The sequence below is a fragment of the Meleagris gallopavo genome, chromosome 22 (assembly GCF_000146605.3).
Source record: "Meleagris gallopavo isolate NT-WF06-2002-E0010 breed Aviagen turkey brand Nicholas breeding stock chromosome 22, Turkey_5.1, whole genome shotgun sequence".
NCBI classification, from domain to species: Eukaryota; Metazoa; Chordata; class Aves; order Galliformes; family Phasianidae; genus Meleagris; species Meleagris gallopavo.
Genome location: NC_015032.2, coordinates 1,413,499 through 1,424,914, shown reverse-complemented (window position 1 = coordinate 1,424,914; position 11,416 = coordinate 1,413,499). Strand labels below are relative to the sequence as shown.

At 44.7% G+C, this 11,416-nt stretch overlaps 1 protein-coding gene across 1 annotated transcript in view; it reads left to right on the top strand.

Moving 5' to 3' along the window:
* Positions 1-475: 475 nt before the first annotated feature.
* The window catches only part of MMP24 (matrix metallopeptidase 24), a 43,583-nt gene continuing 32,642 nt past the window's right edge, over positions 476-11,416 (top strand). The window contains exons 1-4 of the mRNA XM_031556594.1: positions 476-488; positions 1,481-1,679; positions 5,226-5,342; positions 7,183-7,487. Coding sequence (XP_031412454.1) covers positions 476-488; positions 1,481-1,679; positions 5,226-5,342; positions 7,183-7,487 — 634 coding nt within the window. The remainder of the gene's footprint in view (positions 489-1,480; positions 1,680-5,225; positions 5,343-7,182; positions 7,488-11,416) is intronic.

The following is an 11,416-nucleotide window of genomic DNA, read 5'->3' as shown; positions in this document are numbered from 1 at the left end:
GCGGTGCTCGGGGACGGCGGGCTTCGGTGGGACGGTGGTCGGTGTCCTCGGGCGTGCTGTGCGTGTCGGAGGCCAACTGGAGGTGCGGGGAAGCGCAGAAAATGCCTCGTATCCGAGCAGCTCTGCGACTCGAGCTGTTGGCGATGCCTTTGGTGGCCACGCTGTGAGTCCAGTTACTTCGTGAGCGTTGGCACCGCCAGCCCTGCCGCTGCGTTGTGCTGCTTTGCCGGCTGTGGAAGCAAAGCCTTTCTGTCTCCCTTGTATCTTCTTAAAAAGAAATGGGACTCGCTGTCCCGTCACGCTCCTCTCCTGCACTGCATCAGGTTAAGGCGGATGTGCCCTCCTGCCCTCCCTGCTCTCAGCTCGTTTGTTGGTGGCTGGCATGTCGTCCTGCTGGTGGGAGGAAGCTGCTGGGCTCTGTGTAGGGCTTGTAGTAATCTGTGTAGGGCCTAAGCAAGCGTTGCCGAGACGCATAATGCCCGAGCTGGGCATTATGAAGGTTTTATAAATCTCTCTTGGGATATGGACCGTGCCAGGGCAGTTGGACATCCTTCTGTTCAGTTATTAATGCTTTAGGTTTCTTTGCTGTGTTTCTGGATGTTGGGGAGTTTGTCAGCTAGGTTGCATTGATTTCTGTTGGGTATAGGCCAGACAAACTCCCACTGTTGTGCGTTCGTTGAATGTTACCTTGAAAGTTTGTGAAAGCAAGCCTGCATTCAGAGTTGCTTTCTTTTTTTTTTTTTTGTTGATGATGTTGTTGTTGTTTTTTCATTTGTTTTTTTTTTATTATTATTTAACATTGAATTAATGTGACTTTTTCTCATGATAGTACAGTAATACAAAAGAAAGTCTTGGTTTACTTGGCTGGTTTTTAAAACACTGTCCCTGGCCTGCAAGTTTGATGTGGTTTTATCTAAGGCTGTGTTTGAGGGGAGTAGAGATAAAAAAGGTTCTTCCCATTGTTCTGCTCTGAAAACTGTTGGGAGATACGGTATTGAGAGAACAATACTGAGAGTCCTTGTTAACTTTCTGGGGGAGATGCTGCTGTGCTCAATGCAGGCATAAAGCAGAACTTGTAGTTAGGGGAATTGCCTAGGGCTGCTGAGCTGTTGGCTCGGAACTGTGGTCTGGGAGCAGCAGAGGCTATTTGAAGCGTGTTGCTGTGGGAGCTGAGCAGCCTGGTGGTGATGGGCTGGTGGTAAGGCGTGCAGGAAGTCTCTGGGATGAGCGTAGTCTGCACAAGGAATGGATCTCCTGGGGTATTTGTGTTGCACCACAAACCTGAGTCTTCCCCAGTTAGTCAGTGAAAACGCTGGCTGTTTCTAATTGCCAGGCCTGCATCATCCAGTTAGGACAGATGGTTGCTGAGTCTGCCCAGAGATCCACTGCTGCTCCCAAAGCTCACTGAAAAAGAGAGGCTGTTGAACTTACTGTGCTAGTTTGTCACTCTTTCTTCTGAAAAATGCTTTGATTTGTTAAGCTGAAAACTTACTGTGGCAGAAACTTACGATCTGTTTCTTTCTTTTTCAGGGTTGGTTAAAAACTTATGGCTACTTGCTTCCATCTGACAGCCAAATGTCTGCCGCGCAGTCGGGAAAAGCTGTGCAGTCTGCAGTGGCCACTATGCAACGGTTTTACGGGATCCCAGTAACAGGAGTTTTGGACCAAACAACTCTTGAGTAAGATTAATGTGGGCTCATTTTATGTTTCATTCTCACAGCCTTGTCTTGTTACCTCAGTAGTTGTCCCAGGTGCCAGAAGTCTTCAGAAGGGATAGATTTGCCTGACTGAGCCCATCAGAGGAGTCTCAGTGTTTGCATAGAGGTGTCCCTAATGAACATGTGGACAACTCCAGCTTGATCTTATTGTCTGCAGTGCTGTTTGGGAGTGTGAGAAGCTCTTGTTAAATATCATTCTTTATATGGGGATCCCTGTTGCTACTGCAAGGGTGAAGTGTGAGGCTTCTGAAGGTAGTGAACCTCGAGGGTTTCATTTATTGCATCTCCGTCTAGACCTAGGTGAAAAGCTGGCTCCAGAAATGACCAATGATAGAGTATTTCTTAATGAATTGCAGCAGTGGATCTGCGTAGATGCTGCTTCTGGAGAGCTCCAGTTCTGAGTTGAAGTGAGCTGTGATAGTCTACATTGAAGCAGAGCTAGAGGAGAGCAGGGCTTTGTATGTGTAGCTGATGTATAGAAGCTTGAAGGTGGAATGCTTATGAGTTGACATAGGGTGGTGAAGAAGGGGCCATGAGCAGCTGCTGCCTTGTGGATGGTGGGGGAGGGAGCAAACTGTATGTGGAAGCCCCTGCTTTAGTAAGCAAAAGGGTTTTTCTGGAGGAAAAGAAGGTGGTGCCCCTGTTGTACTCGGTGTATGAAGGCAGGTTTTATCACTGCGTGGATACTCAGTGGCTGATGGTGAAAAAATCTTCTGAAACAAGTCTCCAAAGACTTGAAACCTGCAACCAAATGCATGTGTGCTGTGCTGGATTGTGCTGTTGCTGTGTCTAACCAGTAGGTCCATTTGCTGTATGACAGGGATGAGTAGGAGTACCTTCTTAGGAGTCAGGCTAAAGAAAAGAGAAGTCCTAACTGCTGTGAGCCTGCATTTTGAATGGGAGGGGAAAGTCTTGCTGGGCCTCATTGGGCTCTGTTATTTCCTCGGACCCAGCTGTGGAAAGTCATACTGTTCTGGAAGCTGAGGAAAGGGAGAAGAACCAGCAATGCAGACTGGCTTTAAGGGCTCCAAGTTAGTCAGGTGCTTGCCAAGTTGTTATTTCAATCTGTGATATAGGTGTGGAGATTGGACTTGTGACGTTTTCTGTCACTTCTGTTGGTGTCATAAGCTCTGTGCCTTTAAAGGTTTGGTGTGTAATTGGTCAGTGTGTAAAATTATTAGTTTCTATGGCTTCTTTATCAGGCAGAAAATTCTGTATCTTCTATTTACACTTATTATAGATGCCTCATGTTCTTTATCTCCTCCACGCAAACCCTGAGCTTGGGCTTTCTTCCAAGAGTGGTGTCCAAGTGTGTGGAAGCTGCTGTATAAGCCCTGCCAGTGAGAGTGGGGAATGGGAAGGAAGATGCTGTGGCCTACTGGTTTTTATAGGGAAGGTGGTGCTCAGCACCAGAGGGACAAGGGGGGATGTCTTGAGAGAACAGGTTGAGGATGTATGATTTCCTGTGAAAAGAGTGTGGGAGAATACTTAGAACAGCCTCCTCCTACTCTGCATTCAACAGCACCTCAGCAAACTTTGTCTGCCTGCAGTAAGTGGGTTGAATAGTAATTTGATTTAACAGCTAAGCAAGCATATAATCCTGGGAGTGTGCGGGGAGAGAAGCACCTAACAGAAGTGCTCACCATTACATTGCTCATAATCACATAGACCTGAGGAGAACCAGGAAATAGTTGTGTTGGACATGTCTTGTATGTGTTCTGCATCATCTTGAGCCTGTTGTGTAGGTCCCTCACCTTGAGCTGCAAGACACAGCCGTCTTATTTTATTATTTACCTCAGGGAGTTTAAAGGTACCACTGCCATCTGCTCAACGGTAGCAGACCGAGAGTGACAGCTTCCTCTATACAGGAGAAGCTAGTGGAGGACTTGGAGCCTGAACTGGGGAAAGCAGCCGTGTCTGGCCAAGAGCTGGCTGTCCCTTCTGTAGGAAGTTACCAATGGTTCTGTATGCCAGGCAGCTGGAGGAATGCAGTAGGCTGTACTTAAACAGTGCGATGTGGAACATCTGGTGGCCAAATGCTCTTGATGTCCTATTTAAAATAGAATTGCCCAGCTGCAGCCAGGTGGTGTGGTGTAACCTGGCCTGCAGCTCAGCATCAGACGGCTGCTAGATTGCTGTGCCCATGCAGGATCAGGGAGAGAATTAGAAGGGTAAAGTGCAAGAACTGGTGTGCTGAGATGTTGTGCCAGGTAAAGCAAAAGCTGCACACTACTTTCCTTTGCTGGGAAAGCAGAGTTTCTTGGGAAGACAAACCCTCCTTCTCTCCCCTTGGCTTTTATCACTGAATATAAAGCCATCTGGCATGGAATATCCCTTTGGTCTGTTTTGGTCAGCTGTCCAGGTTCTCTATGCCTCACCTCCTCAGTGACGGGACAGTGCGAGAAGATGACATGCCCTTGACTCTGTCCACGGAATTCTGCAGCAATTAAAGGGCTGGTGTGTTAAGAAAAATAACTAACCCAGGCAGAATCAGGACGCAGGTAATCAGGCATTTTGTATTAGATGTATTTTGAGCAACGTGGAGCTGAACTCTGGAATAAGCTGTGGTACACAGAAGTTCAGTCTGGCCTAAGTACGGTGGAAAGAGGAACAAGGCAGCTGTGCGTGAGGAAACTCTGCTGACAGCTCTGCGAGTGCTGATGCCATAGGAGCTTTGACTCCAGAAGTCCTTAAAGCCCAGAGCAGTGTATTGCAGCTGGCCTCTGTCTTCTGAGTGATACTGGAAGAGATAAAATAGAAGAAAATTTCCAGACAGTGTAATCAGGGCCTGCGGAGAGTGACGTTGAGAAGATCAGTTCTTGAGAAGCTCATGAAAGAAAATTCTAATTCACACTGCACTTTGTGTAAAGATATGTTAAAAACTGCTATGTATTAGCAGGAGTTTCCTACATTGTGAGTAACACCCAAAGAGACAAGGGATACCGGGAGGAGCTGCGGGAGTTGGGTGGCTGAGACCCCCAGGCTTCGGGGTCCTGTTCTGCTGGTTACAACAGCTGCAGTCAGTAGGTGGGAGGGGCGCATTGGAACCTGTTTGGTTTTGTCCTGTGAGTTCTGCCTTGGGGCCGCTTTTGGTGGTGGTGTTTTGGTTTTCTTTTGCTTTGACCAGGACAGGAGTACTTCAGCAGAGGTAGGGTAGGTGTGGTAGGTGGTAAAAGAACTTGATCCCAGCTTATACACACAGGCAGCCTGGGACACAGGGTCCCTTGTGGTCTCACTGTTCAGTTGTTGTCAAGAATGAGGGCTACCTGTCCCTGGTATCTCTTTCCAAAAGGAAAAATGAAGCCTTTTTGATGTGCTGTTGTGTGTGGAATGTCAGCAGAGATGGAGTTTATAGCTCTGCACAAGGAGGGAATACTGAGGGAATACTGAGCCTTTCTCTGCATGCGTTTGTCGTTCCCAGGAGGTCTTCTGGTCACCATTGAATTCTTCTGAATCTCTTTTCCAAGCTCTTCAGTAGCTTCCTTTTTTGCTCTTTGGCTCCTCTAGGTGGATGAAGAAGCCTCGATGTGGAGTTCCAGATCATCCCCACTTAGGCCATAGCCGGAGGAAAAAGCGGTACGCGCTAACAGGGCAAAAATGGAGGCAGAAGCATATAACCTACAGGTATAGTCTGCTCACTCACTCTTTATATTTAGGGGGAAAAAAAGTGTTCTGTGTTTGTTGAGGGTGCGCATTGCCTTAGAAATCTAAATGCTGATGAAAAGTAACCCTTGCAACTGCAGCTAAGATTGGGGTCAACAGGACCCCAACAGGTCTCCAACCCTTAAATCGTATGTTCTCTCAAACAAATGGTCTCCTTAGGCAGAAGGAATGTTACTGTCTAAAGGAGTAGTGCTTTCTCCCTCCACTATGTGCAACATTCTACTGTGTGTTTGTTTTTGCAGAGTTCTTAATTTTGCTCGCATAGTGCAACTCTTGCTTCTGTCCAGACTTAGACCTGCTAAGCCAAGATGCTGAAGTAATCAGCAAGTGTAAAATGAATGTGGTGATGGTTGTTTTCCAGAGAAACCTTTGTGTTGGTTGTTTTGGTCCTTTGCTTTTGAATGATGCCGAATGATGTCCACGATGGTTTGTCACTATGAAAAGAAAATGTAAAGCCCTTGCAGATGAGAGTTCCAGAAGTATGGCCTTCTAATTTTTGGGGGAGGAATACTTAGGAATGAGACACTAAGGAGAAGATATGGATGAGCAAAGTTTAGATGGAAAGAAAGAGATTGGTATTGAAGAGGTAGAAGTCTGAATGACACCGTGGGGAATTTGCCTGAGTGTGTATATATATATATATAGCAAGAAAGATGACTGTGTAAAGGGAAGGAGAATTAGGGTCTGTGGAGTTTCAGTAATTTTGCTGAGAGAGGAGGAGGAGGAGAATTCTTCCACTCAACAACGAGGGAGTGCTGAGAGTGGTAGAAGGGATTATTTCTGGGGCCTAGATCAAATCTTTCAACAAAACTTACTCCTTTAACTGAAATATGTGAAGATGTGAGAGGCAGAATATGTGACATTGCAGTCTTGGATGTCTCATTTTACCACTAAATGTATTACAGGATATGATCTCTCAATCATTCTATTAAATTGAACTAATTTCATTAAACAATGGCAGTAGTTGCTTTACCGTAGATGGATGTTTCATATTCTTTGGCCATGAGTCTGCTATATGTCCACCAACAAACAAAACCAGAACTGCAAGAGCAATGCTCTTTAAGCTGAAGTTTAATTATGAAAAATTTATCTGCAGTTAAGCAATGAGGTGTACTCTGAAAGTAATGCCTCCTATTTTGTGCTTTTGTTCCACAACGTCAGAGGTGGAAGATGGCATGGCAGTAGGGGTTGAAGCCCGTTCCATTTTGCTGCTGTATGACAGACAGTAGCAGAGGGGCAGTCTGACGAAATGGCATCTGACATGGGAGCATGTATGGAGCGAAGGTGTGGAACTGAACTCTTCTGTATGGAAAAAATGACACCCAATGACATTCATCGACGCTTGGTGAACATTTAGGGAGGCCAAACAGTGAATGTGAGCACAGTGAGTTGGTGGTGGTACATCTCAGCAGTGGTGACAGTGCCCCGTTCCAGACAGACATGCAGATGTCAGGTGTTTTCATATGATGTATTCTGTTTTAGCGTGGTATTTTCAGGAAAAGTATGGAATAATTTACTTGTTTTTAAACTTAATTCCTCAACTCTATTTGTGAGGATTTGAAAGAGTGTCAGCACACACAAAGTGTTACAAGATGAACCTCAGTACTGGGATTATTCTTACTAATAAATGTGGTCCAGATCAAGGCTGTTAGTTTGTTGGTAACTTTATCTGTAACAGCGACACTTGTCATGGCCAAAGTAGAGTCTGCAATCAGTAAAAATACTGTGGGTGAGTACTGGAGTTACAGTAAGTCTTGAATGGAATCAGCACTTCTAAATGCTCCTTCTCTCTCTTTCACAGTGTGCACAACTATACTCCCAAGGTTGGAGAGCTTGATACGAGGAGAGCCATTCGTCAGGCGTTTGATGTTTGGCAGAGAGTGACACCGCTTACCTTTGAAGAGGTCCCCTACCATGAAATTAAAAATGACAGGAAGGAGGCAGATATTATGATATTTTTTGCCTCTGGTTTCCATGGAGACAGTTCTCCGTTTGATGGAGAAGGTGGATTCCTAGCTCACGCTTACTTTCCTGGACCAGGAATAGGAGGGGACACTCACTTTGATTCAGATGAGCCGTGGACCCTGGGAAATTCCAATCACGATGGTAAGAGTGCAAGTTATTTTTCAGAATAAGAAAAAGTTGAGTGTAAGCACAGTGGCAGGCTTATAACTGGGAGGTGCTTAGCAAAGCCTTCCCTTCCCAAATGGCAGTTCAGGTGTGTTCTAAGGCATGTATTCTGTCTTAAATGTAGGTTTGTGAGTGCATGCCTCTGCGAGCATATGTACGTGCTGAAGGTTGAACAGAAGGATGCATCTTCTTGCTCACTGGGTATCTTAAAATCTGGGCCACTGTTGCAGCAGAAGATTGGGTTTCTTGAGGGATGACATGAACAGGAGGATCATGGAATGTAAACTGTGTCCCTGTGCTTAGCGTGGGTGAATAGCTGGTTATAGAGATGAACAGAAAATGGAGAGAGTGAAGGCATTTGTATTTCAAATAGTTTGAGTCTGTATTTATTTTCCCACAATCTGAGTGCAGTCATTATTCCTTCTGTCAGAGGATGGGGCTGGCTGCCTTGTTAAGGAAGGCAGATGATTAGAAGAACTGTTCTTTTGATATTAAGCAATGAAAAGCTTCTGTGTCTTTGTGGCTTTATCTTGCTGTCAAGTGACAATGTGCACTTTCTGATTTATTTTAAAACCTCTGATTCAGGATTGTGGTGATTTGCAAAACTTCTTAAGTTGGAAAACCAGAATTCTACAGTGATCTTGAATTTCCACCGACTTTAATGTGCTGGAAAGAACATGGATTCAAAAATCACATTTTTGGGACATTTTATAAAGATTAGGAGTTTTTGGCGTGTAAATGACTTGATTTTTAAATAGTATAAATGCATAGGAGCCTTTGTGTGGCCATGATGTCTAGGAACAAATGCACTGGTGATACCTTTTCTTCAACCAGACAGCATTCTTGTTGCAGCTTTCTATTAGAGTGGAATGCAAATGGAAAAAATCCCTGAGTTTTGAATTGATAGCTATCAGATCATTTTTGATAAGAAATAGAGCTGCTAAATTCAATATGGAAATGCAAATTTGAAGGAAAGCAGCAGTTATGAGATAATTATTTTCTCAGGAAAGAGAAGAAATCTTTCCTGGCATGTTTAAATGATCAAATAAAGAGAGGTTATAGCCTGTGGGTTGTGGAGAGCGTGGGAGATGATGGTGTGGTGGAAAAGCACTCTGCTATCTTTGAGATGCTATGAATTTTAATTCCCGTGTTTGTGGCTGATAGGCAGTTCGTAGGTTCCTTTGAGGATCAAGATTGAGCGTCAGAGAGTGAGCAATTGCTTGCAAGAGCTGCTTTTGTGTGCCATCAGTGGATGCACACAATGAATCCCAGGACTCCTCAGGAGCGCTGGGACAGGAGCTCCTTACAGGAAGGTAGAAGGAAAGCTTTTGGCAAGTTGTACTTTTTTTTTTTTAACCCATAAGCTTCCTTATAACAAGCTCAGCAGGGATGGGAGGCCTTTTAAAGACTCAGAGGGGTGGCTTTGGGAAAAACTTCCTCTTTGGTATGATGGTACAACACCATCACTGTCTTGAGATTTTCTTTTTTTTTTTTTTCTGTGTACGTTTTAGGACATCATTGAGAACAATGTGTACAGTGAGTTGAAGGTCTCTTTTTGTATGAAAACTGTGTCTTACATGGTGGCTCTCTAAAACACATGGTGCATTTCTCTGTTGTGCTGCCAGACTGCTGGGTGGTGTCCTCAGAGTGCCTCTGGTTGGTGTTTGAGGGACTGGTGTGCAATCTGCTGCTTGTGGAAACTGATTAAAGTGTTGAGCTTTCCTTTCCAGAGCATAAATGTCACTTCTGCATTTGAGTGCAGCATTATCTGGATGGTGTAATTATTTTAAAACGTCTATAAAAGTGACCAGTAAAGGAAGTGAGAATGGTGTGATCATATTTGTCCTCTGCATCTAAAGGAGTTGCTGATGGTAGAAGGGGAATGTCGTGCATGGAGGATGACGGGGTGAGCCTGTACTCAGCATTGTAAATGTGGGCATTGAATATGACTAATTTGGTTTGCCTGCGTTCTTAGCCTTGATGTGCCAATGTGAAAATGTCCTGTCTTATTGATAGAGGTGGGCCAGGCCTTTGTAGGAGGGTTTTTCTTTCTGTTTCACAATCTCTTGTCAACTCTCACCAGCTCTAAGTTCTCACTTTCTGATGTGTTTTATTTGAAATGTGGTTAGCAGGTCTTAGTTTCTCCTTTGTCAGAGTTTTCTTGACTGTGATCAGTTCACTGCCTTTTTTTGTTGGAAATAAGGAGTTAGCAAGGTCAGTATTGCCTCTTTAATAGGAAATATTTCTTCACACATTACCGTGCTTATTCTTATGATTGGTATTTTGGGGGCAATATAGAACTGAAAAATTCTCTTAGTGAAAAAAACCCACAAAACATTACCAGCAGACCAGTAGCAAAGCATTCTTCCATGTGTTCCTATGCAAAAAGGAACCTGTAAAATGTAAAATTCCTGATAAGAATGTGTTAATTGTAAGGAAAATTTGAATGGTCTGCCCTTGTGCTAATTGTAAAGGTAAACCTCTGGTCAGTGTGTCAGGATACTGAGGCTGGCACCATGGATCTGCAGAACACTTGGCTGATGAGAGCTCTCATTTAGTCCGTGTGGTTTTGTTACAAAATGGTACGACTTGAAGGTTTGCTTTTGTTGGTACATTTGTCTTGCTGTGTTGTAGCACCTGAAGAGCTGCACTAAATCCACGACTAGATGCAACTGTCACCCCACAGAAGAGCTACTTGAGAGTCTTCAGTAGCAGAGCGAGCTATGTGGACGGAAACAAAACATTTCACATGAAGTCTCATCCGGACAGGAGAAATGAAGAATGGTGTGAATGGATGTTTCTGTGTCAACAGCCATCTCTTGTCTATGGAAAATATGACATCACGGATTTGTAGAGGCTGGAGGGGACCTCTGGAGATCCCATTCCACCCCCTCTGCCAGAGCAGGTTCCCCAGAGCAGGTTGTGCAGCAAAGTGCCCGTGTGGGTTCTGAATACCCTCAGAGAAGGGCAGTACACCACCCCTCTGCACAGCCTGTCCTAGTGCTCCCATTCATCAAAGTATCAATCACGTGAAAACACCCCGTGGTAACCAGCTGAACTTCAATAGCAGTTTATCACAGCAGCTTCGTGTACTTGTTATTTTGCATAATCATCATTATACTGACTTTGCCTATTGCAGACATTATGAGTGTTACCATGTCCATTAAAATCAGTGATGTGATCATTATAGGCATGATGCTGGCTGTCCAAGACTGAGGTCATAGGGGTGTGTGCACCAACACGTCTGTATCTTCTGCTGCGAAGAGGTAAATGCAGTCCCCTTCACACTATATTTTAAATACAGTTTCTCTTCTGCATACAGCTCCTTTCACTAAGTACTACTGTGCTTTCAATTCATGACTGCTGATTTATCATCTTAATTCTACTACCTTCTCTCACATTGCCATAAGTAAGCTATGGAGAAAACTAATATAGCTAATATAAGGATATGCAAAGCTGAGTAGGAAGCTGAATTCATGGAGCTGTCCTTGTCATGTGTACAGAATTCCTTTGCTAAGTTTTTGAAGGAGGGTGTCAGTGGGGGAGCTGCTACAAGCATGAGGCAGGCTTGGAATTCAGAAGAATCAAGGCAAACAAGAGAAGTGATGTGGCAAACAGGAAGCAACCAGAAAAGGAATGTGGTTTTCATTTAGAGATAAATCAGCTGCACAACCATGCAATGAGGAGGCACTGGAGTGATTGCAGTAGAATCACACACAGAATCACAGAATTGTAGGGGTTGGAAGGGACCTCTAGAGATCATCGAGACCAACCCCCCTGCCAAAGCAGGTTCCCTACACCAGGTCGCACAGGTAGGCGTCCAGGCGAGACTTGAATATCTCCAGAGAAGGAGACTCCACAACCTCCCTGGGCAGCCTGTCCAGTGCTCCGTCACCCTCACCGTG